Source organism: Fundulus heteroclitus, chromosome 4 (assembly GCF_011125445.2).
Source record: "Fundulus heteroclitus isolate FHET01 chromosome 4, MU-UCD_Fhet_4.1, whole genome shotgun sequence".
NCBI lineage: Eukaryota > Metazoa > Chordata > Actinopteri > Cyprinodontiformes > Fundulidae > Fundulus > Fundulus heteroclitus.
Window position 1 is genome coordinate 34,095,149 of NC_046364.1, and position 27,966 is coordinate 34,123,114.

Here is a 27,966-nt window from a genome sequence, read left to right on the forward strand (position 1 = left end):
AAACATCTTAGACCACAATTATGAAGATTAAAATTTATTACAATCATATTTTGCATATAAAGCTTCTATTTAACACGTTTAAGCCTCAGTCAGGGACAAAAAAAAAAAACACTTAATGACGTTTGGATTTCTTTCTAGCTATATTTTGAAGCTGTTACTTATAACTGGAAGTTTTTTTACTGTCATAAAAGCCGTTTGTTTTGCCTGCGAACAGGAATGATCTGAGGAGACCGTTATTTATCGACATATTAATAAGCGAAGACGCTGAAACTCCAACAGTAGATTACGTTCAGTCTATTTTCTGAGTGTACAGGAAAGTTCCCCATTTTCAAAACGTTTGGGTTTTTCCTGAAGGTGCAGCAGCAGTTTACCTTTCTTGACCAATAATAATAAAAAAAAGGTACAACTAAGATATACAACTCTTCATGACCACAAGAACACGTTTTCTGTTTTTATTTCAACTCTTTGCATCCAACACTTGTTCAAAACATTTTTTTCTCCTCAGTCCCATTCCTCGTCATCCCTGTAGGGGTTGTCCTCTCTGGGTGGCTCCTGAAAGCGGATGTTTGCCAGCATGTCCCTCATGGCCACCATCAGGCGGTTCACCTCTTGGTTCAGCTCCTGGCCTGCTCGGGCCACCTCCATGTCATCCTCCTGTCTCAGTCCACCCTGAACATAGAGAAAAAAAAAAAAAAAAAAAAGAAACTTTATAATTGACCTCATTGTTTTCTCCTTAGGTGATTACTTTAGAATATTTTTAGCATCAGGTGTTTTTCGGCACAGAAAAAGACCTTTATGGTGCCCTTACTCACAAGATCATGCATCTCTAGCTCCAAGGAAAGAACATACCCACCATAAATATCTTTTACGCTTTACTTTATTACTTTTATCCATATCATATCTCTTCCCCCCACTTTAAGTATATAATTTCATTAGGAAGGATGCAGATGGAAATATGCCGTGGGCGCATCTGTTAACATTACTCATGTACGGCTGACCCGCGTAATGTTTCTCTGTACAGTGCTTTGCCAAAGCCGCCATACACCTTGAATTTTTTTTCCTTTGCTCCATGCAAAATTCTGCGGATAGCAGAAAAACGTACACAGCACATGACCCTGAACACACCGTTCCTACGGTAAAACAAGGCGGTGGCTGCATCAAACCAGCAAAAAATGAAGTAACAAGATTGTTGACTAAGAGTGTTTCATTACATATTTATACCATATTTTTCTTATTTTAATTTGTTTAAAAAAAACAACTATCACTATAATACATTTATGTTTGTGACTGTAAGGTGTGAAATTTTGAAAAAGTTAAAAAGGATACTTTTGCACTTTTGGATGGATGGATATTTATACACGTATCTGCGTGGTTGGGTTTGGTTTGCACACCGGCACAAGAACTAGAACAATGATAGGATAGGGAAGATGAGTAATATTTATGATCTCCAGAGTACAGCAATACGTCTTGGCTTAACCTCGTTAAGGCTCATTCTGCTGCTCACTAAGAACAAGAAACATACTTTAATAGCGCTAAGTAGCCTTTAGGTTGTAACAAAGGTTCGCATTATAAGAACATAACTGTTTAAGGATTACATCCATCCCTCCGCTGTCTATAGCCGCTTCTCTATGCAGGGTTGCAGGGGGACCTGGTGCCAATCATCACTGAGAGACTGGAGGATATTTTAGTAAATTCTTCAGAAATTTAAGACTGTAGGAAAATAAAAACAAAACAGGGGGACGGTAGAACATGGTCTACATCAATAACTCTTGATAGATTAAAACCTGCTACCTCCTGCTTGCATCACTTCTCCAATTAATTTTAAAATATTTGTGTTTGTTTTTAAGAAACTGTTTATAAGAGACCGATTAAAGTGTATAATATATATATATATATATATATATATATATATATATATATATATATATATATATATATAGAGAGAGAGAGAGAGAGAGAGAGAGAGAGAGAGAGAGAGAGAGAGAGAGAGAGAGAGAGAGAGAGAGAGAGAGAGAGAAATTAAAAATATTTGTCTGTTTTACATTGCACAAATTCATCTTTCATCAGAAAGCAGAGAGGTGCGTTATAAATAGATATATTACAATAATCATTTCATGTTGTCTTTTAGAATCAGACAACATATATATGAGCATATGAAAATGGACCGCGTTGCACAAGAAAAATAATTAATAACAGGTGAGATGAGAAATAAAATACTTTGATCAAAAATAAAATGAACGTCAACTTCAGTTCAGTAATCCAGCATCCTAATGTCCTGTGCCACGATCAAAACTGCCTTAGGTAGTTCAGTTAAAATACAATTAAATAAAAAAAGAGACCAATTTATTGAGCCACTGTAACTAATAACTGTATTACTAACAATTCAAAGTTTATATTGTTCCACAAAAGCGTTGGCGTGTTAAATGAAAACCGATGTGACACAATGTGGCTAATTGTTACCAAAATGGCACAAAACGTCTCCTGGAGCTAAGCAATTTGCCCAACAAGGACCAACAGAACAGCATTACAGCGCATTAAAACCGGTTTATTATTCAAAAGGTGAAAATAAATCTGCAATTTATCTTCAATACAACATCAAGGATTAAAAAAAGGTTGAATAATAAATAGCTAAGGGAAAACAAAACCACAGCCTTATTTTTGTACAGTCCTTCTAAATCCCAATAAATAAGGTTCTTTAATAGCAAGCATGCTGCAGAGACAAACAACTTTACACTTAGTGAATGTTATCATTGTTTAATTCCTCACTGACACACAGAGAGACAGAGGACAAAATGAACAGCAAAAGGGTCATATGCCTTCAAAGACGCTCTATAGTTGTTGTCCCTGCAGGCTAACCATGAGCTTTGGGAGGAAATGTTTCATCAGTCAGGGATGTGTTTTAGCTTATTTCCTCCTAGCTGTATAAATACAGTATTGCCACATGACCCGCGACCAAATAGCTGTATCTGTGTTGGTTTTGTAGCTGCTAACCTGTCAAACGACAGATGATAATCCACACAATTTATTTTGAGAATTAGGCCCTTCAGCAATATCCTAAAAAAATATGTGAAAGTCAGAAACGGCGAGAAAAAGAAAGTAATAGTATCACACCCGAAAATTACTTAAAGGATTCATGCAACCTTGGGTGGAAGGACAGTGGATTTGCTACGAGATTTAACTTTAGCTCAATAACTACCAAAGACCAAGATGTGGAACAAGTTTCATGGTTCAAACACTTTTGACCTATTGTGGGAAAACAGCCTCCATATTATTGCATGCAGACAACGACTCTGCCTTCAGGGACAACAGTGGGCTTGAACCGCAGTAAACATGTTGATCGCGATTGGCTGAGCCTTTACTGCGACTAACTGGGTGCTCTTTTTCATCTTATACACACGAAAACAGCCCCCAGACAATTCTTTCCTCGATGAAGACACAAAAGGAGCCATTCCTTTCCGTTACATTTTTACTTTTCTCCTACATAGAAAGTACTCCTGGATCAGTGCTTGTGCTCTCTATTTGTGTCTCTGCTCTGTCTTCTCAAACCAACAGCCGGTCGTGACAGATGGCCGTTCACACTCAGCCTGGTGCTGCTGGAGGTTTCTTCCTGTTGAAAGGGGAGTTTTCCTCTCCACTGTTGCTACGTGCATGCTCGGTATGAGGGATTGCTGCAAAGTCAATGTCGCAATGCTAATGAATCAATGCAATCTGCTGGGTTTTCTTAGATCTAAAACCTTTTAACAGTGTCTGTCTGTATAATCTAATTGAAATGACTTTGTAAAGGGGGCTAATCGTGCCTTTTAATGCCTTGCTTTCCCCATTTAAATCATTCAGTTGTGGTCTATATAATGTGGTAGAGCAATGCTTTGGTCTGAATTGCTTGTTATTGTTGCCCCACAGCTCCTCTTTTACCCCAGTTCTGAGGTGCGCCTGAGAACAACATGTTTTGGTTATGTCTCTTTAAATCTAAAAAAGGCATTTCACACTCTACCCCCCACTCCAGGTTGCAGAGTGTTTCACTCCTCCTAGTTCGGCCATATTTTGAGTATTCTGTGGGACAGTGTAATGAATTCTGGGGGTTAATACACCAAACAACCGAACATTTCTGACTTATCCACTTGTAGCTTCGGCATCTTTGAGCTTGGACTACAAATTGCTGCGAAAAACATAAATGGCGGATTAGCAAAACCGGTGAAGCCTTCACGACCTTGTTTAGCAGCTCTGCAGCAAATACTGTGACATAATTGTTCCCAATTATGTCACATTATTATGTTCCCATAATCTCTTTTATGTTCCCAGAACATAAAAGAGATTAGAAAAAAAAATAACTGCTTGGAAAACAAATGAGCTAAAATAATTGAAATATATCCACCTGAAATAACACTAAATTACAATTTTCTGCATTCGTAGAGACTCCAATTACACAATAAAATATATTAAAGGGCTAAATAATAAAATTTTGCATGACATGTCCCCTTTAAGAAGAAGCATATTGTGAATTGCCACTATATCAATAAACTGAATTGAATTAAAGGTCATTTACTTTCCTATAAACCTCCTTTAATATAACATATTTATGAGGTAATCTAGTTAAACACCAGAACAAATTGAATGAGACGATAAACCAGATCAGTTAAGGTTATTGGTTTCACTTTGGCTTTGAAAGTCAACTTACTTCTGAATTAACTTTACTTTAATTAGGTTACTACAAAGCAAACAAAACAAACACATTTCCAGTTTAGGGTGGATTCTGGATCATTGTCTTGCAGCACAACCCAAATGGGCTCGAGTTAAAGGGCATAAACTGATACTGGGGCATTCTTCTTCAGGATGTTCTGGTAGGGAGCAGAATTCATGGGTCCACATTACAAAAAGTCATCGAGCTCCACAAGTAGCAAAGAGCCCCAATCTCACAGTACAACCATAATGTAAAACTTCATTTAAAAACTGTATTTTTTATTTAATCAGATTGTCTTTGTTATTTAAAAAATAAGTTATTATTATTATTATTATTATTATTAATAATAATAATAATAATAATAATAATAATAATAATAATAATAATAATAATAATAATCTATATATTCATAAGCTATTTGTAATATTGTTTGGATAAATGTCTTGCTCAATGCTGAGGAGACAATTCTTTTATATTTAAATTTAATGGACAATAAAGTACCTTATCCTCTACAAAAAAATAAATGGTTATGGTGTGCAAACACTGCAGTTTACTCTTGACCCATGTTTCTCTAACTGCGATATAGGTACCCCTTGTGGTGCTTGGGCTACTCAGGAAAAATGTTTGTTATCAAGCAGTTGCAAAGTAAATCTGAACAAATTAACTGTGAGGTGGGGCCTATAAGTTATTAAGGCACCTCCCAAATGAAAAGTCCATTGCAGAGAAAACTGAGAACTCCCAGTAAAACCAGAAGCAGACAACAGTGACCCACGAACAAGTGCTGGTGGCTACTTGTACCGAGCTTTATTTCCCGCTAAAGTCAGAATTTGCTTGTGGGAATAACCCTGAACTTAACACAGCTGTGTTCTAGTTGCAGGTTTAAAAGCCAGTGGGATTTAACAGTCGATACGCTCAGTGTCCAAGCCACCTGCTAGTAAGAATACATGCTAATAATATTGAATTTCTCTGCTATTTGTACTTTCAAACACTGTAGCAGCATGAATTCAAAATGGGGGATTAGACCAGTGTGCATGTGAAAGATCGGATGAGACAGAAATATCCAGATGACCAAATAAATGCAGCTACCACCTAATTTTATTTGTAAGGCAGCCATATTGGATTTTGAATTTTGAGGTAATATTGACATTGTTTTTTTCTTTTTCCTAGTCCTGATGTCCCATTGTTGTAAAACGTATGTCATGAAGGCAGTACTTGGGAAATATTAGTATTTACTGAGATGGTCTAAATTGATCTGAATATATGACAGTTTAACCGTTTTAAATCCTAATTTCTTGATGTTTTGCTTTTAAGGAGGCGGACTCTCCTGTAATCTTTCAAACTGCTGTTGATCAGTAGGTCCAAAGGCCTTTTTCAAAGTTTTTCTTTGGATTTTGACTGATTCTCTGCTTGTTTTCAGTACAATGCTTATACCTGGACCAGCAGCAGTGTGTTTTTAAATAAATTATGTAAGCAGGAAAAGATATAGGTCATACTAAAACACAGTTAACAACAGACGGCCAGTGGCTGACGGTCATGTCTTTGACAAACAAACAAAAAAAACAACAATCTCTTTGTTGGTTCTACACTAAACTCATGTTTAACTGGTGCTTTCAGCATTTCTTTATACAGTCTGCAGTGGAAAATGGATCAAATTGTCTCCATGTGTCAGTCTGTTAGTAGCAATGCCTAAAGACTCAGTTTAAAAAAAGCCCATCTCTTAAGCTTAGTATCATTTTTATATTTTTATAATTTTTGTATTTAAAAGAAGTTCTAGATCCAAATTAAGAGTATTAAAAGAAACTCAAACATTCCTCTGAAATAGATCAGGAAGATATTGACTGTTTTTTTCAGAACACGACTGAAAAAGCAGCCAATATCTAAAGAAAAACGGCAAGGACTGCAGAAATCTAAAGAACACATAAAAATGTAACAAGAAGGTCACAACTGTGGTAAACTAGAAAAGAGTATGGAAAGATTTTGGGCTTTTTCCAGCCCTGAGAAGCTACAGGATGCCCCCTCTAAGTGGGCGGCAGCCTTGGCGTGCTAATCCTTGGCATCGTGGACTGAACTGTGGGTGTGCTGAAAGTTATTCCCATGCATTAACCTCAGAAAGTAAATAATTAAACAGCACATGTCCTGAGACACCAGTGGCTTCAACTAAAACTAAGATCTCCAACCAGGACAGAACGTTTGCAGAGCTTCCAAATCTACAATATTTACAATTTCTTTTTTTTCCCCCAAATGCCTTTGCAACCTTCTCATGTTTTTGCTTTAAGAAAAGCTCGGCTCTCTGTTGTGGAGTCTAAGCGTACCCCCCTCTGTCTAAACACCGCAGCAGGTTAAACAAAAAAAAAAAACCTTTAAGGTTACAGAAAATCCCAGCGTCAGAACTTCCCGCCCGTCGGAGCAGCAAGTTCATACTGACTGTAATGACCAAACTCTGGACACAGAGTTAACAGAATTTGTTAAGAGACAAATAACTTTTGTCTGTGGGGCTTCCAGCTGCTGATCACATGTCGTCTCCACATGAACAGCATGGGTTCTTAATTAGTGCTTTCAGCTCATATTCGGTGCCAACATCTTCGACACATTCGCAGTTTTCTCTTTAGACCGCAGAGAGAGAGAAATTCACTAACCAAGCAACGTGAACACCGACACGTCCGACTTAACTTTAGGGTTACAGCGAGGGTCTTTTATGATTTTGTTCTGCCATTTAAACCACATAAGCGAAACGGTTTCATCTGTCCAAGGGTCAAACGGCAGAAGCTGTGCGACTCACCTGAAGGTTGAAGTTTGGGAGCAAAGAGCGGAAAAACAGCGATAACGTGCTCTCGTTGGACGCGCCGACATGCTGCCTGTATGTGAGGACACAGAAACACGGAGTAAGGACAATGCTTTAAAATTAGAAATGTTAGGAGCATGTTTGCTGTATGAAGAGCAGAAACACGTCACATGACCTCTCTGGTCTGGTGTATGAAACCACCGAGTCCAGCGGAGGCAGCGGGTCGAAGCCCATCACAGGCTGAGTGGTCACCTCCTACAGGAATTGGAAAATAAACACGATATAAGGATCACTTCCAGAGTTAATTAGATTCTTAAACTTTCTGCAGAATCGCTGATGGCTTTTCTCATCTACGGCCAGAAAAGAGTGCTTTGCAAACGTATTCACACTCCACAAAACCTTTTTCACATTTCATCATCTTACAACCACAAACCTCCGTACATCTAATAGGGATTTACGTGATAGACCAACACCAACAAATGCATATTTATGAGGTGAAAGGAATACAACACACAATTTTCAAAATTTCTAACAAAGAACAGAAGAAAATGTGGTGTGTGCACATGTATTCATCCAAAGTTAATACTTTGTAGAACCGCTTTTTGCTGCAATTACAGCTGTAGGGGTTTTGCAGCGTTAGTTGGAGCACATTTAGAAAATCGAATGCTTTTCCCAATTTCTCCCAAACGAGCAAAAGCTCAGCCGGATTAGATCAGCAGAATCAGCCATCCTCCCACACAATCAGAAGTACATGTATGTTCGGGCCATTATAAAAATATTAACATTGTTTTGATAGTAAACCCTTCAATTGTAGTTATGGGGGTATGTTTAGGGTCGTTTTCCTGCTAGAAGGTGAACTTTTCACCTCATAAATAAATAAGATTTTCTTCTAGGATTTGATTTTTACCCAAATGAATCTTCAAATAAACTCTGATCAGCTTCACTGTTAAAGAAGAAAATCCCCCGCAGCATGACGCTGCCACCACCACGTTTTACTGTCAGGAAGATGTGCTCAGTGTTGGTTTTAACGCCACACAGAGTTTTGAATGTAGGCCAGAGAGTTCACTCATGGTCTCATCTGCCTACAGCACAATGTTTGCTTTGTTCCCTACATGACTTACTCCCCACTAACCGGATGTCTTAAGGTTTTCCCTCAACAGAAGGCTTGTTCTTACCGCGCTTATATAAAAGGCCATATTTGTGGAGTGTACAACTAACACTTATCCTGTAGAGACTCTCCCACCAGAACAGTGGCTTTATGCAGCTCCTCCAGAGTCACCATGGCTGCTTCCCCCGTGTTTGTCTTGTAGACAGCCAAGCTTTTTGCAGATTTAAAGCTGCGCCATTCTTTAATTTTTCAGACAACAGTTTGAAACTCTGCTTTAAAGTTCTCTACAACGTTCTCTCTGACCTTCCGGCTCTGTTCCTTGGTTCTCACGAGACTCGTTGTTCATCAGTGTTCTCCAACGGACCACTGAGGCCAATGTACGGTGGGATTTCACACAAGTAGGCTGTATTAACTAATGAGGCACTTGAATCAACTGCTTTTTATTTAGGGATTTCAGATTAAAAGGCACAGTTTGTTTGTTTTTTTGTTGAGAAAACCATAAGCCCTCTTACGTCCTCTTCATTATTAATATTTTATGTTGGTCTACCACCTAAAACCCCAATAAAATACACTGAGCTTAGGTTGTTTGGTAGTAAAAAGTGAAAGACTAGGAGAGGCATTTACAAAACCTTAAAAGTTCCTCTTTCTAGATGATGGTGCGAAGATCAAAGGTGTTAAAGCGGATCTCAAAAGCACTAGAGAGTTTGAGGACCAAGACCCTCATGGCTTCCCACTCAGATGAGTATTGTTTTGCTGGACACACCTTCAGACGTGCAAAACGTGGTATGATTGAACTTGAACTGGCAATATATTTCCTAGGCACTGTATATCCGCCACTGTGCTTCGCTTCTTGCACTATTATGCAAGATGACACAGACACACTGTCTTGCACGCATCTGTCCAGTATGAAATCCATGAAAGAGCTGTAGGTGCAGTACGGCCTTATCCCCCCACAGAGTTTCCTCTAAGGTTTGTTTCGTCATCTTGATTCACCTTCAGAGTTAGCACATGAAATCTGTTGCCTTTGGCCATGTAGCCGTTTGACCACCACAAGAAATAACCCCAACTAACATGTTTTTGTGTAGAGAAAAACCTCCTGATTTCTTCTGCTTTAAAAACTAGTTGGCCCATTTCCATGATGACAGCGATCAGGAGTTTAGTACAGGGTACTCTAATACCAGTACACCAGTTTAAAACCCTTTAATCGGGACCCAGAACTGAAACTTGGGATTGGAGAAGCGGCGTGCCCGCTAAAAACCCATGACAAGTCAGTTTTGTCATGGAGACAAAGAGCTATGCACGATATTGTAAAGCTATCTGTAGAGATGCACCAAAAAAATCTAATCTGATCCGGAAGAACTCTCAACATTTTCAGTTTCTAAATGCTTCAATTAAAACGGTGTCTTTTGACGCAACGTTTATGGGTTGAATAAAAAAGAAACGTGTTAGAAGTTAAGGACCTATGCCTTCATGTATAAAAGGAAAATAATTCCTTTATCACTGTATTTAAAACTACTCCCTCCATCAAATAGCCTGCAGAGCATGTTTTATTCTGGTTTATCCATTAAAAAATGTATTTAATCGAAAGAAAATTACCCTTATCGTTTAATTTTTTGGAGGTTTTGCGACCAAAATGTAATTAAATATCAGGCTGGTGACTTCTTACAAGGGGGAGGGTTGAGGTGGCTTCTTTGATCTCCGAGAGGAGCACATGGCGATGGATGTTTCTTGGTGCACTCTGGTACCTCTGCTTTCTCCTAAAACACAGCAATAAAGAGCACATTTATCAAAATGAATGCACCATAAGTACAAAGCCTCAGTTCATCGGAGGATGCATTATTTTATACCCAATTAGCTCCTTATCAACATAAAATTGTTCTGGCATGTTTGCTGCATTTAAACTTGGTAAACAAGGACCGCCTCCGTTTGGGCAAAGCTGACAGAAATATGACTGAAGGGATGTGATCGGAAAACGGACAGTTTACTTGTTATGGCAGTCCTCCACGAGAGGATCTTTGGCATCAACTCGACACAGCACCTCCTTCACAGACTCCTCCAGCCAGAGCATTACCGCTGCCTCTTTCCACAGGCTGTACGCTCTCCCCACGTACAGAGCTGTGAGCTCAGCCAACGCCGGCGGCTGCCTAGAAACGGAAGACGTTTGGTGAGCTAGAAAGTTGTTTGTACGTGAGAAGGGGAAAAAAATCTTCAAAATAACATGGATGAAAAACCCTCAAGTCCATTTTTTAATCTGCTGCAGCAGTAGTTTTATAGAGCTTTTTCTGCTTATACAGTTTGGACAGCTCCACTTTAGCATGCAGCATTTATGTAACACGCGTTTGTGGATTTGTATGCTACCTCGGGATAAAAACTTACCCTATTTGACTCTTTGGGCCAAAAAAGCTATGGGAGGAGACGGTGCTGTCAGGCTGCACAGTGCACAGGTCCAGCAAAGGCATCAAGACTGCAAAAAAATGTAATTACAGCAGGAAACGGGATGAAAACCTCTCTGCAATGGTAGCAAATTCCCACAAAGTTACAGATGTTTTTTCTCAGTTGAGTTCTTAACAGAGGGAATGCGTTAACGCGTCTGACCTCCAGGGAACATCATGAGAGCGTTCTGGAGCATCTGGTCAGCTTGTCGTCTTTGTTTGTCGCTTTCTTCGGGGGCCACATCCTCTTGCTGACTCAGGTGGAAATGACAAAGCGCGCAAGAGAACGCAAAGTTTGGCAACTGAGACAGATTTCTGTGCTCCTGGTGGGAGGAGGAGGAAGATTTGCAAAACCAATTTCAGCGTCAGACCTCAAAGGGGTAAAGAGCTGCACAAAAAAACGAGGGCCCACACAGCACGCACAACGGCACACGTTTACCTCCCAGTCCTGATACAGCTGAAGGAGAGACTTGTACTCTCTGGAACGAAGCATGAGGAAATCAATGAGGAGCAGCATGCAAAGCGGGTCAGAGTCCGGGTCTAAACTGTGAGACACAAAACCATGAATAAAACAGTCACTTTAAGATGTTTTCATCAAACAAGTGCAATCTTATAAAATTATTTACTGAAAAAAAAGCTATAGATTAAACACAAGCTACACTGTTAAAAAAAAGGTTCTGCAACAGTTTGCCATCATTTCCTAACAATCCTAAAAGTGAACATGACTGCAGCCAAAAGCTCTTTGCAGCAGAAAAATAGACACACTGCAAAAAGGGGAATGAAAAGTAAGTAAAAATTTCTTAAAATGAGTGCACTTGCCCTTCATATGAGCAGTTAAATAAGATTATCTGCCAATGGAATGAGTACTGTTACCCCTAAAATAAGATAATTAGATGCACTGCACTTGAAATAAGCTGATGGAGATGAATTGTTCCTATTTTAAGTGCAACAATATTATTCCATTGGCAGATCATTTACACTGGCCAGCTCAAATCAAGCACAAATAACACTGATATCAAGTTAATTTTACTTACCTTTAATTCTCTTTTTGCAGTGCATTAAACATTTAACATTAAGTGGTATTCATTTCATTGTATAATTGTTTTTCAGTACTTTATTTAGGTATAGTCTTATAAAAGCTTTGATGTTTTGATCTTAATGAATATTGGTGTAGTAGCAGAGTTATATCTCATATTTAAGGCTGTCACCACATTGCTTTTAATTCAACTAACTGCCTGACTAATTAAAGTGGCAGAGGTTGGTGCTGGGCTCAGTAAAACTAGTTTAGATCTTTTATTGTGTGATTCTAACACACAGGATGTAAATTAGAAATGCAGAGATTTCACTTGTGGTGTCATCCCTCCAAGCGGTGCAAAAAGGCTATATGTTGGGAAATATGTTTATCATTAATTAAGAAAACGGTTATAAATCACAGTATATAGTCAGAATTGAGTGTTCACAGTGAAAGGATTTGTGAACCTGGGTTCAGGTATGATTTAGATGTGAAAAAACACCTGATTAAAGTCTTATGGTTGAATTTTGTGAAGACGATAACCGTTTGGATTAACCCACCGCTTCTTTTCTGTTCCCAACGGTGAGATACTCACCTTTACTTTCACTTCCTAATCATGCAATACTTAGAGTTGGCCTTTCACATTAATGCCCGATGAAAAACACAGACGTTTGTGAAAAAGTTGTTAAAAAGATCAAGAGGTATGAATATTTTTGCAAAGCACAGTAATGTGTGGGACATTACGCCTGGGACTCGAGATAAATGACCCTTCGAAATATTGCGTCCAAGCAGTCCAGTGCAACTGCAATATGGTACACTTTAATACTGCAGCGATGGCATTTTGATACCCTCTGCACATCTACTTTGGATCATCACTTTTAGGAGAACTGCAACATTTTCAGAAACCGTGCAGCAGAGCAGATACAGGATCATTGCATATTTAAAGCTTGCCTATTTAAATCTTAGCAAGTGGGAGGGTAAAGAAAGACCGTTTTGCTACAGAATATCTTGCATGTATGATGATACTTAGGGTTTAAACTTTTTTTCAATAAACAAAATGCTAGACAGAAATGTCATGAGCGGAACAGTGTTATTTTTTTTTAATAAAATGTGTAATAACTCTTCTATTACTAGAATCCTGTCAAAGACTGTGGCGATCACACGTTTCCTTCTTTTACCAAAGGATCAGCTTGCAGTACTCCAGGGCGGTCCGTGGGCATCCTCTCTTCTCCAGGAACATCATGTGCTTATAAACAGCCAGATAAAATGCTCTGCAAACAAGGATTATTGGATTACTGGATTGCCATAAAACATCATTTACGTTCAAAACGTCAATCTCGGGTCAAACTGACGCCTCGCAACACCAAACAGCAGTGGGGGGAAAAAAAAAAAAAAAAAAAAAAAAAAAAAAAAAAAAAAAAAAAGACACAACCAACCTGTTTTCTGGTCTCAAATAATCTAGCCGGCTGGTACCTGATGTCAGGCTGAATAAAGGATGACAAGCACACTCGAAGCTGTACAAAGCCCGTTCTGCACAAAGAAGAAGAGAAATGTTTTTTTTTTAAAGGTCACGACTAGAATGTCCTGTTGCCCTATGAGCAAACGCAGCAGACAGCATTTAGACAAGCAGCCACAATCGTATTTACAATCACCAGCTCTTCTTCACAACCTAAAAATATTAAAACTGGAAAACCTCTGTCTTATGGTAAAGTTCGACCGATGGCATGTAATTCAATTATCCGGGGAGGAAGACAAAAGCCCCTTGTGGAATGACGCCTCTGGTCTTTCACATAGGACTAAAAAAGAAGCGTTAAAGGAGAGGCTTTGTGATAATAAACGTAGCATTGTGCTTTACATGAAGCCTGAACTCCTAAACAGAGGCTGGTTTGTTGAGTCACAATTTTGCAAAAAGAGCACAGCTCCGAAAGGGTTTAATTTGATAAACTTATAAACAAAAATAGGAGTCATCGGTTTATTTGACATCATTTTTGGCTAATAAACGTAATTCCAAATATGAAGCAAAAAAAAAAAAAAAAAAACGCACTAATCTCTGCACTCCTTAAAAAAAAAAAAAAAAAGAAGCTTTTTAATTTCTTTTTCACATGATCTCCGTTACTTTAAGGATTCTCATGAGACTGACCCAAGCATAGCGAAATGTAATGATCCAAACACAATATTCCTCTTGTCCTTTTAAGATATGATGAAAACCAGACTTGTAATTGACAGCGGAGTATTTTCTAAAGAGGGACTGCATCCTTTCATGTTTGTGCCAAAATCAGTTCTCGATAAAAAGGACAAACTTGGAACAGAGCAACTTTATTTTGTTAAAATAGAAGAGCCTGGGAGCCTTCCAGCAAATAAGTTAGCATTGCTTCGTGGAAAACCTCCATGGTCAAATCATCTCAGGAATGTGTTAGAGGATTGTACACGAATAATATTTGATACCGACCACCTTCACGTCAGACTGGCAGTGAGCCGGTAAGATGCAAACCGTCTGCTCCTAAAAACACTGAGGTTGGGTTCAAAGGATTTCTTGAAAGCTCGGCTCATAAGGCTCAACACAATCCGGTTTCGTCCTCACCGATGAGGTCTCGGGCCATCTCTTGATCCTCCTGTATCCTGCAGACGTCAGAGAGCTGCAGCAGGGAATCGATGTGGTAAGGGTTGAGCTGCAGCAGAGCCTGCAGAAAACAAAGGGCAAAACAGCGGTCAACATAGCAGAGACGATGATGGCATCAATGTACTGCCAAAAAAAAACACCAGGACGCTCGGAGGACAAGTTGCACTGATGAATCAGAAATATGTTGGTGTTTTTAGATGACAGTCCTTCTCCCCTGATAAATGGTCAGCATGCGAAGGAGCCATCTATAGACCTCACAGCAGGACCCCTAAGGGTATTTAACAAGGAAACAGCTCCATGTTTTGTGTCTAAGTCTTTAATAAAGAGCCATAACCAACTCTAATTAAATACATGGAAAATAACTTTTTCAATATAAACCAAAAAAATATGCAAATACAAACATTTAAAAAAAAAAAAAACAGGTGAGAATGCATAAATACCAGCAAGTAAATAAATTAATACCAGCAAAAATAAATAAATGAATGCTAATCTTTTTTTCCCAAGATATAATTAGAGACTAGGGCTGCACAATTTTGAAAAAATATGTAATATGCGATAATATCTGGGCCGGAATAACAATATGGACAACCGGGCAATTGCCCAGGGGCCCAGGGTCTCTAAAGAGAATAGACTTTAAAATACTTCTGTTAGTCTATAAATCCCTGAATGGCTTAGCACCTAAATACATCACAGACTTGTTATCAGTGTATCAACCATCCAGACCACTAAGGTCTTCTGGCTCCTGCCTACTCTGCAGAACCAGAAGCAGAACCAAAAACGGAGAAGCAGCATTTAGTTCCTATGCTCCACTTATCTGGAACAAACTTCCAGAAAACTGTAAAAGTGCTGAAAGCCTGAGTTCCTTTAAATCGAGATTAAAAACACATTTGTTTAAAATTGCCTTTGAATGTTCTAGTTAACTGAATCACCACTATATTTGTTCTTTTTTGTTTCTACATTCTATCCTTACTTGCTTTTATTCCTATATTTTAATCATGTAAAGCACTTTGCATTGTCTCTGTACTGAATTGTGCTATATAAATAAATTTACCTTGCCTTGCCTTGCCTTGCCTTGCCTAAAGGGCCAAGGGCAAGCAAAATATCTGGTTATCTCACACTTCATGTTGAACTGTCTGTCACAGAGAGATGCTGCCTGTGACTGTGAACATGAGTTGAGAGACCCTCTCCCCATTGGTCAGTCCGTCCACATGAGGCGGGTCAAAGGTGACGCCAATCAATGTGCACTTAGTGGGGTGTAGGAAAAAGTATTGTCTTTGTGCTTTAGGATCTACAGCCCACATAATTAATAGTCTATCAAGCCACTGAATACAAAAACATTCATCATTCCCATCATAGGCACAAGGTTTATGATGCAGGTTTGTTTAAATAATTAGCCAACACTTTTTTTGCGCTTACTGCCATCCGTGATATTGGGATGATGATATATTTGCGATATATTGTGCAGCCCTATTGGAGACGTTGAACGGAATAGGTTCTTGACAATAACCCCTGGTTAACCTTAAAGACAAGCAATGCAGGAGGAGGCTTTATTACTTCTTTTTTTTTCATTTGTTGGAGCACAATAAATTTCAATGTGAGGGGGAAAAAATAGAAACCAGATCCTTAGGATTTAACCAGCGGCTCTATCGAGCACAATCATTGTTTCAGATTCAGTGAAATTAATCGTGCTGCAAACTGCCTTGAGACGCCCATCAACAGAGCAGCAATAGAAAACCGAAGGAAAAACCGAAGGCCTTCTGTGCATCTTTGCAGAGATTTAAGCCCCTTATCACATCTCCATGAGACTAACCCTTGAGTTATTTATTTTATTTTGTTCCCTGCTTGTTGCTGTTTTGGACCCATTTGTGTTTAATTATGCCAACTCTGTGTTTGCAGGAAACTTATTATGTCCCTGGAATGTTGTTACATGTCAACCAATGACAACTGCTCCAAAAATAAACAAAGAAAGGCCATCAGCTTAACTTGAAGAATGAGTGTTTAAACCTTAGAAAGCTTGTGCTTTTCACTTTGCTAGGCACCTTTACAGAACTGTTCTCAGGCACACAGAAGGCGCGCTTTCAATACGTTTCTCTCAAAACTAAATTACTCTGATCCATGACTCTTCCCTGAACTGTTTGATATCTGGGTTTTCACTGCTGGGACGGTTTATGTAAATCACGTCCTGCTAGAGTTGCTCCTCTCGGGACTTCTTCGGCCTGCTGTGTGGCAGAAATGCTGGGTTGGTTTTAAAAACAGATTTTTAACCGCAGGAACCTTTCCTGGAACAAGGGTAGTTTTTCTCCCACCTGTATTCTCTTTACTAGAACCAAGTCCAAGTTAGAAAAACCCAACCCTGTGAGGAAAGCTGAACTTTTTTTTTTTAACTTTTTTTCGTTTTTTTCTATTTTTTTTTTTTTTACTGGAAAGGAAAGGGAAAAAGCAAAGAAAAAAAAGGAAAAAAAGAAAAAAAAAGAAAAAAAAGGAAAAAAGAGAAAAAAGGAAAAAAGGGAAAAAAGAGAAAAAAAAAGAAGAAAAAAAAAAGCAGAACTTTTTTGGATTGACACGACTCTGAAGGCGGTGGGAGGGTGGTGAGCATTACTCGGCTTATGTGCCTCTACAGTTCACGTTTTCTGTTAACTTTAAATTACAAGGCACACTAAAATCCACTAACAGTATTTGAGATATTTAACCAAAGACGGTGAGGACTTCTGATTTCATTGCCTCTGTGCTTTTTCTAGAGAATATAACCAGTTAGGTTAAAAAAAAATTCAGCGTTTATGTTGCAAGATGCAGATTAAAACTATCCCAACTGACCAAAACTGTTGATCATTTAACAATTTTAAGTTTGAAGGGGGGGAAGAGTGTAATGGAGGAGGCAACAGCAGCTGTCGCATCCATGCGAGGTTGTTCTGGCAAAAAAAACTCGCAGACTTTGGTTTTTAGAGCTCTGTCGATCATCACAAACTTCTTATGAGTTAAAACCGGTTCCAGTTAAGTTCTAGGGATGAATTTTAAATCCTAAAACAGTGTTTTAACAACAGGATTTCATCCATCAGTCTCCACCAACTAATGGGGTAATTCCCAAACTATAGAAGTTAAAGTTGCCTCAAAAACTAAACTGTAGGGTAATATGTTTTATTTTTATTATTTACTTTTTTCCATAGCAATGTAATCATAAGTATGGTTGTCAAATCCATAAGTATGATAAGTACAACGGCAAGAAGACATGCCATGCAAAAAAAGAATAGGAGTAGGAAGAAGAACAATTCTTATTAACTCCTACCCCTTTTGTATTCCAAAAAGAAAAAGAAAAATCCAATCAGACAGCGTCGCTTATACACTTCAGAACAAAAAAGAAAACAAACAAAAAACGTAGATTGCAGATGTAATCTACATTTTTTTGGAGTTTAAACTGGAATAAAATCTATAAGGAGAACCCCACCCGACTCACCAAGCTTCACCGTGTAAACGGGCGTTTAATGAAGTTTTAGCACTGAAAAGGCAGCAACAGAGACAAACACTCACCACGATGTTGTTGGGATCCATGGATTCGACAGCATCTAAGAACTTGAACTGCACTTGCTGGTAGTCCCGGTTGTGCTCGAAGGTGAAGTAATGGACGCCGTTCTTTGACTCCAGCAAGGCCATTGAGATCCCTGAGGAGGCATCATTTCATAATTAAAACACAAACAATGTGGGCAAGCTTATGCTACATTAGCAGGAAACAGCAATGGCTTCCATTATGCAGGATTTTATGTTCCGTGGAATGTTTTGCTGAAAATTTAGTTTAATAATCTATAATTAACAATAAGACAAACTGTCTCTTATAATCCCAAAGACTAGAACGTACATTTGTGGCACCCTGCAATTCAGCGTGACCGATAAAACGGATTAGAAGATTCTAATCACTGCCAAACTACTGTGGAAAAAGATAATGGGACATGTAACATGTCAGCGCCCATAACACAATAACCTATTAGGAATTCCTCAGATGATCTGTTGTGAGCGTAAACACCAAACAGGAACTGGGTGAGCGAGTTACCAAACGACTAAACACAGGACTCTGTGTGCTGATGAGGCTCGGGTTCAAACCTTTCATAACGACCTAAAACTGATATTTGTGGGAAAGAAAATGCCAGAAGGCCATGGCGTGAATATCCATCAGACAGATAAGGTAATGAATCAATAAGGACTTTCAGTGTGTTCACAATAAGCCAGTCTTTGTGATGACGCCATCGTCCCAAAAACGCTTTCAGCCTGTTTTTACGTTGCCTGCCTGAAAAACTGGGAACTGAGGAAAGCCTCGCTAATGTGGTTTAGAGCTCTTAGAAAAACCTTAAAAACGTTTACAAGAACCAAGAGCCGGGCGTTGTAATTATGTATTTAAATACATAGAATTGTGTTAGTTTTCTCATCTTGTGTCTTTTGATGCTGCGCTGAAATGTTCATAGCCCTCAGTTATCCAGGTCAAGGCAGCAGCAAACAGGCGTACAAAAATCAAGCTGAGTGCAATGCAAAGCCTTGTTTCGGCCATTCTGACATTTCTGCAGGAGCTGTTGTTGCTCCGCTTAGTGTCCAGGAGTCTCGCTCCTTCTTGCCATTTACCCACGTTGCTCAATGCCATGTCACGGGCACCTTTCGAACCTTTGCAGCGGGCTGAACTCAAAGTGCTGTCATTCAAGACAGCTTTGTTAGTCGCCCTGGTTTCCCCTAAACGGGTGACACTGACGCCTTTTCTGTAAACCCGTCCTGTACGCAGTTTCACAGTGAGGATTCTGAGGTTTTACCAAAAACTAATCCTGCTTTTATTCCATAAGGTATTAAACCCGGCCCTGTCATGCCGTCCTCTTCAGTTATTGCACTGCAAAAACTGATCTAAAAATAAGTAAAATGTTCTTAAAATTTGTGTTTTTGTCCTAGATTTGAGCAGGTAAATAAGATTATCTGCCAATGGAATGAGTATTTTGACCCCTAAAATAAGATAAATAGACACCCTGCACTTGAAATAAGATGATGGAGATGAGTTGTTCCTATTTTAAGTGCAGAAGTCTCATTCCACTGGCAGATCATCTTATTTACCTGCTCAAATCAAGGACAGATACACTCATTTTAAGAAAATATTACTTATTTTTAGTTCAATTTTTGCAGTGTGGCTTTCTACCCACCACCATTCTCCGCTCAGGACCATGAACGTTTGCATTCGCTCTGCCCTGTCCGAGCTCTCCAACTCTATATGGAGAAAAAAGCAGATTTTTTGCAAACGGGAACACCTAATTGTGTCACAGGCTTCACCACATAAAGGAGAGCCCCTCACAAAGCAACGCCTATGGCACTGGATGGTCGGAGCTATTGCTATGGCTTATGAGTGCAGAGGCCTTGCGCCCCCTGCAGGACTGCGGGCACACTCCACTCGGGGAATGGCAGGACATTTGTAAGGCTGCCAGGTGGGCAACTCCTCACACCTTCACCAGGTTCTACAGGCTCGATGTTACACAGCCCGCATTGGCCCACACGGTTCTGGCCGTGGGATCCAGGAAGAGGTGTGCTTACAAGACTGAGGATCACCGGCGTGGTGTCGGATTTTAATCTAGGAGGATGTCCCTTCTCCCGGGGCTGGACGTCACTTCTGTATGCCAGTAAAGGCTGGCGTAGTGTAATAGAGCTTCCTTGGGACAGGTGCTAGGGGCGCGTCCTATAGTGAGATACCTCACTCACGTTTCAGAGGACCTAACCTCTGAAACGTAAAGTTTTAATGTGAGAAAAGGTTCCAGGCCCACCTGGTCGGCTGAAGCGAGGCCAACTGTCCTTTGGGCTGGTCATCCACGTGCTGCGGTGAAAGTGCCTGTTTCTTTGCCGAGGTCTAGTAATAGGAAGAAAAAAAAAAAAAAAAAAAAAAGGAACAGAAAAAGAATATTATTTACTAAATGATGCAACACTTTTTATTTATTTTATTTTTTTTTTTAAATTATGTTTTTTACCTCTGATCACCGAGAACAGCTCGAGCTCCAAAGTATCTCTTCAGCTCAGTCTCTGGGTTGAGATTCCTGACGAAACACCAGAGATGTTAACAAGGACGATGTGGAGGAGCAGCAGAAAATCATTCAATGGGACTTTTTAGTTTGTACTTCTCAGACGATTTCAAACAAACTGTTTTCAAAAGATAGTATAGACGACGGCGACCGTTTTATCGGTGTGCAGAAGGCAGGGGCAGCTTGTTTATATCACCAGATTGTGTGTGCCCAACTGAAAATATTAACTTTACCACCCGATTTTCTGCAATTGACTGCATACAATGACATCCCATCAATAAAGGTATGTAAGGATGCAGAGTTTGCACATATAATGAATCTATGCATTTGGGTTACATGCCTAGAGACTACTTTCTCCAAGTCTAAATAGGTTTAACCCATTTCCAACAGGGAAATACATACTCGATATAAATATTTACATATCACCACACAAAATAATGTCGTGTCCCATCAACCTGTAAAAAGGTATTAGTCTATTTCCAAACACTGAGTGATGCAGCTTCACTTCATGAGTGGAACAACAAATGTGAAAGTCATTACAATGTATTGCATCGGAATAGGTGGTACTCAATTTATTTATTTTTCATTATAAGTTAATTTAAACAAGATTTTCAAGGTGATTTGGTGATTTCTAAAAAGGACTTTATCAATCCAAACTGATCCGAGAGTTTCTCGGACAAAAGCTTTATGCTTCATTGCTCTCGTTTTAATCTATTAAACTACATTTCTCTGCTTCGGCTGTTCATCACCTTTCAGCCGACGAGAGATGATCCGGCCTTTTTTTTTAATTTGTGTACGTCAGTGATATATTAAAGAGTTATTTTTGTTCTTTGACTATGTATTTTGGGAAAAACTGGTTAGTTTTAAACTAAGAGCAACATACATGCTCGTGCCTGTTATGTTGCTCACATAAAACTAAGAACCACATGTGTTATTGTGCTATAACTTGTTTTAACTTGTGGTGGGAACCTATGACAATGTGTTGTGGGAAAGACTGGTTCTGTATTCTTATTTTGTTTGATTTGCTGTATTCTGAGAGCACTCATATTATTTTGCTTCGCACACTGCTGAGGTGCTGGGAACGGTTGATGTTTTGGGAAACATGCTTAGGGAGGCAGGGCAGCTGTGGAGGGAGAGATGGCCGCTCTCGCTCCACATCTAACTCTTTGTTTACAAGTATATAAAGAGGAGACTTCCCCTTAGCCCGGTGAGTCTGCCGTGAGTTCGTGTGTGGATACCGGCATCGTGAACGCTGATCTTAACCTAGGACTGAGGGCTCCCAGTTCGTGTCAATGGTAAGAGCTGATTCTGAGAATCTGTTGAGCGTCACGTTTGTTTGAAAGCTTGTTGCTTTAATGCCTGCTACTTTGCGTGTGTGAAGAGCTAATTGTTTTGATGTGCTGTATTCTGTGGGGAATAATAATAAATGTGTGCCTTATATTCTAACAGAAACAGTGTTTGAGTCCTTATTTGTGTTTGCCGATCTCTCCCGATCCTGAAATAAACATTTCATAAAACAGTCAGCGATGTCACCGATTGCTAATTTTCTTTCTTTTTATTCTAAGGGTAAGATAAAAGGCCTGCGCCGCTAACTTTGTTAAATAATCTCCTGCTGCGTAACAAGTGGAAAAAATAAACCTTGCTAAATATAGCCAATGTATTATCATGACATTCTAATTATAATGTCATTTTATGTTCATGTGTTTGTGAAGATCCGTGCTTTTCACACCAATCATGTTAGGTTGAGGCGCATTCTCGGCATTAAACAGTGTTCACACCTGTGCTCCACATGCAGGACAGATCTTCTGATGGAGCCTCCACTGTCTTCACTTTGTAGACCCCCTCCGTTGGACTTCTCCAGGTTCTCCAGCAGTAAATCGATATTTTCTGTTGCAGCCCCCTGAAAACAATAAAATACACTGTGACTCAGTTGTGATGACATTTTGTATGTTATGCTGTTGCCAAGATGAGTAAAGATTCAGCATATCGAGGCTGTACTGAGTGAATAAAATCTGCAAGACAAAATGAATAGCTGTAAAACTATTTGAATTATAAAGTTATATTGCTGTAAGGATGTGAACGAGGCTGAATTTTGTAACTGTCCTGTCATACGTTTACTTGTCCATCCTCGGATGCCATTTTTGTTTTCTTCTTTTTCTTCTTCTTTTTAACTCTGTCTCCAGACTATAAAAGGAAAGGAAAACAGAGATGACAGACAAAGCCGTATTTTAAGATAAAAAAACATTTAAATCAATCTAGACGACAACTTTTGTTCGTTTTGCTTTATCTTTACCTCTGTGGACTCTTCCTTGTGTTTTTGATCTTGGTTCTCAACATCTTTGTTACCGTTTGCTTTATTTCTCGCTTTATTTCTCTCTGGATCTTCTTCTGGTGAAACTCTCTCTGCTTCGTTTTCAGCATCACATATCTGTTAAAACATGAAGACAAAAAAAAAAAGTTGCACAGGCCGGGTAAATTAAGCTTTAATTGTACCATTTAAAGTGTCAATAGGCTCTCCGCTGTGACGTTAGTTCCTCCACATCTTCTTAATGAGATTTCTCCTACTGTTGAGCCTATTATCCCAAACGTTATTAACAGTAATTTGACCTTCAGTATGGTGGCAAGCAAACCTTGTTGAAGAAATTTGGCCTCCAAACTGTTTTCACCTAACTGAAGGCCTTTCTGGTGATAAGAAAATTTTAGAAGTGTTACATCTGGGTTTAAAACTTTTCACAAGAGTGAATCTGCTCTTTTAAGAGTTGTTAATGGTCTATTTTTAGCAATTGATTTTGGAAACTGCATTTTATTTGTGCTTTTAGATTTACCAGCTGCTTTTGAAACAGTGGACCATATTATTGGCACCTCCAGACTGGAACAGTGGGGGGGCATCACTGGCTCAGCTCTTCAGTGGTTTAGGTCCTGCCTCTCTGACAGGAACCCCTGTCCATCTACATCCAGATGATTCTGCCTCTGCTTCTGCTGCCCACCGCTGGAGAGTACCCCGTGGCTCTAGTCTCAGACTTCTCCTGTTCTCTCTTTATTTATAACCACTTGGTGCCATTATTGAAAAGCATTGTGTGTAATTTTATCAATATGCTGATGACTCTCAAGTATATTCCCCTTTAAAGAGGACAAATCCTTTTCAGCTGTTCCTTTTCATGTTGAAATCCTTCGGTTGTGGTCTATTTAGAGTGAAACTGCAATACTTTGCTCTGAATTCCTGTGAATCTACCATACTATCAGCCATACTGTGAATCCCATTCCCCTTCAACCCCTCTTTGTTGTGTCCTAACCACACATTTCTAACAGGTAGGGTTTCTGTCCCACATGATTCTGTGGAGCAGAGGGACAAGGCAGAATAGGTTTTGAGTCCTTGTTTTATAGGCAGACTTGAAAACAAAGGGGTAAAAGCCCTACAGTCACTAAGACTAAGAAAGTAGAGCACATCATCCCAGTTCTAAAGTCATTACACTGGCTCCCTGTATCTCAGAGAATAGACTTTAAAATACTTCTGTTAGTCTATAACTCCCTGAATGCTTTAGCACCTAAATACATCACAGACTTGTTATCAGTGTATAAACCATCCAGACCACTCAGGCCTCTGGCTCCAGCCTGCTCTGCATAACTAGAACCAGAACCAAACACGGAGAAGATGCATTTAGTTCCTATGCTCCACTTATCTGAAACAAACTTCCAGAAAACTGTAAAAGTGCGGAAAGCCTGAGTTCCTTTAAATCAAGATTAAAAACACATTTGTTTAGGATTGCCTTTGACTGCTCTAGTTAAACTGTTTTACTAAAACATCATTAGTTCAACTTTTTTAGTCCAACTGTTTTTAAAGTTCTATTTTGTTTCTACATCTTATTCCTACTTGCTTTTATTCTGTTTCATTTTCCTATATTTTAATCATGTAAAGCACTTTGCATTGTCTCTGTACTGAATTGTGCTATACAAATACATTTGCCTTGCCTTACACGCAAAAACAATTTACTTATGTTGATGTTTTCTTAGTTACCCCATTCGTAATGTCGTCGTAACTACTGTAATGTCTACCTTGACGTGCACTAATACATGTTTAGTTTATTTGGCACAGAAATGCAAAAGCTGAGATATTTCTATTCAAAATATTTCCAAATCACGACAACTATTACTATGCTTAAAGCATACCAATTTACAAATCACTAGCGTAGTGTTTCTGTTTAAATGTAAATGTAAAACCACGGTAATGTCTAGCGAAAACAAATAAAATTCAGACATACTTTGGTGTACTCGCAGTCAGACGAATTGTCGGTATACTTTAAATGCGTCGGCAGATTTTGATATACTTGAAGTGAGCGATTCTGGAACAACTATATACGGTACAGCATATATAAATCTGTTATAGCCAAAACAAATCAAGGTAGATTTGTTTTTTTGCTGAAGTTTACTTGGCATTATACTTCTTTTTACGAAGCATATCATACTGATGTCTAGTGTAAGTTCATTTCTCTGCCAGAGAAGTCTGAAGAAACATGGGAAGCTGACAGGGGAAACCCTAGGAAATGGGAATCACTCAACATCAGGTGGCATGTAATGTATCTGAGACCTTTAAGTAAAAACATTACATTAAAACCTTTTGTTTTGACAGGGATACAATGTCTTACTCCTATCTTAAAACTGTATCTACATCATGTTTATACGTAGGTGTCTGTCTGGTAACATTTGCTCTTTGTAGTTTCAGCTTTCTAAGACAAGTGGTGTGAGTGTGAGGCGGTTCCCTGCTCTGACAGCATGTATATTTGTTTATATTCTGTATAACATCCATAGTTTTTTTTTTTTTTAAGTTAGAGTATGGTAGAACGAAGAAACTTGCTATAAACATGACAATGCATTTCATTTATACACCAACCAGTAGAAAAGAAACCCATTCAGCACTCTGTTATGTTAGATTCTGTTGTTAGAGCGGCTATAGATGTGTTTTACACACAGAGTTGGCTAAGCTAACAGTATACCCTTGGGTCTGTTAATGTTTAACTAAACTAAGAGTGAGCTAGCCCCTGTCTTAGCACGATTTAGCTACCAGGAGCTGGTGTAAACAACTGTCAGGAGGAGGCACGAGCTACCATGGCCGCGACAGCTACACGTAACTTCCGTTTTCAGCGTCACCTTACCAGCTCATAAATGTTGCTGAAGTTTTTCTGAGCCTTGTTTTTCTTCGCCTTTCGGCTGCTGCCTTTGCTGCTGGAAGGGGAAGAAACATTAGCAGCGGTGGCCGTGTCCAGCTGCTCCTCCACAACCTCAGCTTCAGCCTGCTCCTCCGGGCTGTCTTCCAAACTTAGATCCCCGAGGTCCAAGGCCTCCTGACCCCGCTGTTTCCCTTTGAGCCTTCTCAAGGCCCGGGTAGACATCGTACGCTGTCTGTAGGTCGATTAAATATAAATTTGATAGTGTTAAAATGTTACTTTCATAGCTGTCAGGTAACACCAATGGGATGAGTGTTACACAGGTTCTATCTTCTTCTGTGTTAAACGGACAGCTTGGGTTATGTCGCCCTCTAGAGGACAGAACAAATGTCTTCTTCTTCTTCTTCTTCTTCTTCTTCTTCTTCTTCTTCTTTATTGGTAGTTGGCCAAAACCGTTAGTTGAGCATTACCGCCACCATCTGGTAAGGAGTGTAGACCACATGACCCAAAAAAAAAAAATATATATATATTTATTCTATTATACAACTTAATCTGTTTCAAAAACTCAAATATAACCTGATATCCTCTGCTTCCCGATTCCTTTTGCAGTAAATCAACAATGTCAAGTGTCATTTTCATGTTACTAAGTTTCCTGATTAACGTGTTTCTCTGAATCAAATATTTCCTACAACTCAAAATAACATGTTCCACTGTCTCATCTTCCCCACAGTCACATTTCCCTCTCTGATGTTTCCCTATCAAAAATAATGATCTATTCAATCCAGTGTGTCCTATTCTAAGTCGTGAAATAGTACACACGTTCTTCTCATTTGTCCAATTCTCTTTTGGATTTTATTAAGCCGCCTTCCTTTCTTTTCTTCCTCCCATAACTTTTGCCACCTCTCTTGTTTTTTGTTCAATTATACCCTTTATTTCTGTTATACTAAAACTAACTTTAATATCTATCCTTACCTTATTTGTACTCTCCTTAGCCATCCTGTCTGCCATTTCATTTCCTTTAATCTCGTTATGTGACTGAACCCAAACAAAATGTACTACTAGCCCCATCATATTTATTCTGTAAAGTGTTTGTTGAATTTTAATTATATCTTGTGAATTGTATATTGTCATATACCTGTATTTTGTCACTGTGCAGTCCTCACTATAGCCTATGAAACATTTTATAGTGTGGCAACAACTCTGGATCACCATTGCGATATTTATTTGTATTTTTTCACCATCCATTTACAATTCAGCCTTAATAAAAGATTGATTTCTGTCTGTTTTTCAGTGGCTGTACAAAAGAACCAAGCGTCCGATACTCTGACCGATACATAAATCCAGGCTGTGGTGGGAGGTTGGCTGAAACACTAAGGGTCGCAAAGACAAGTCCCTCAATTTGCCACCTGTGGAACATGGCAACGCAGATGAAGAGTTAGCCTCATCAAACTGAACTTTTTGAAGAATTTGCATCGTTGTTGCTTTTTTTGTGTGTGTCCTGGTATCTGACTACACCAAGGGGCCAGCTGACAATGGTTCTTATGTTTCAAGCTATAGAGGTTTTTAAAATGCTGACCGTTTTACTTAAAAAAAAAGTCATTGTGAATGTCTTATTCCAAAAAACAAAAGACTGCATTAAAATCAATGCATTTTATGTCGATGTCCTGTGCTAGCTGGTACCACGCTCATATTTACTGTCATTCAGGAAGAGCAGTTTATGGGGTTTTTTTTGGGCTTGTTCTAGATCTAAGTCCTGGTTAAAAATAGTCATGCACATCAATCAAAAAAATTGGGGGATATTTCTCCCTTTTAAAAGTTACATCTGTAAAATGCATTGAAATGAAAAATGCAAGAAAGTGTTTCGATTTTTAAACCATGTCCCAAAGACCCTCCAATAAAATACAGAAGAAATCCCTCATACTCACTATGCATATGTAGTTTTTGACAATGTTTTGTTGTTACTGTATTGCATGCATTACACATACAACATACTTTTTTCTTACTCAAACTCTTTTAGCCACTTGAGTCAAGTCTGTGTAGCAGAAGGCATCATTAGAGAATTAACCCTGGGAATTTCCCTCCCTCTCATATAAAGAAATCTAATAAAGAAATCAAGTAGTTTCTACACTTCAATCTGCCAAAA

General features: G+C 39.0%; 1 protein-coding gene across 1 annotated transcript; it reads right to left on the bottom strand.

Moving 5' to 3' along the window:
* Positions 1–416: 416 nt before the first annotated feature.
* Positions 417–26,189, bottom strand: tcf25 (transcription factor 25 (basic helix-loop-helix)). The gene is made up of 18 exons (XM_036136432.1): positions 25,812–26,189; positions 22,955–23,089; positions 22,774–22,845; positions 22,440–22,561; positions 20,611–20,676; positions 20,410–20,492; positions 18,158–18,288; positions 14,594–14,693; positions 13,449–13,542; positions 13,191–13,283; positions 11,440–11,545; positions 11,164–11,323; positions 10,945–11,032; positions 10,554–10,712; positions 10,235–10,325; positions 7,636–7,715; positions 7,458–7,533; positions 417–669 (listed from the first exon to the last, which is right to left on the bottom strand). Exons 1-18 carry the CDS (start codon positions 26,046–26,048, stop codon positions 502–504), a joined length of 2,061 nt encoding a protein of 686 aa, XP_035992325.1. The 5' UTR covers positions 26,049–26,189; the 3' UTR covers positions 417–501.
* Between the last annotated feature and the right edge of the window lie 1,777 nt (positions 26,190–27,966).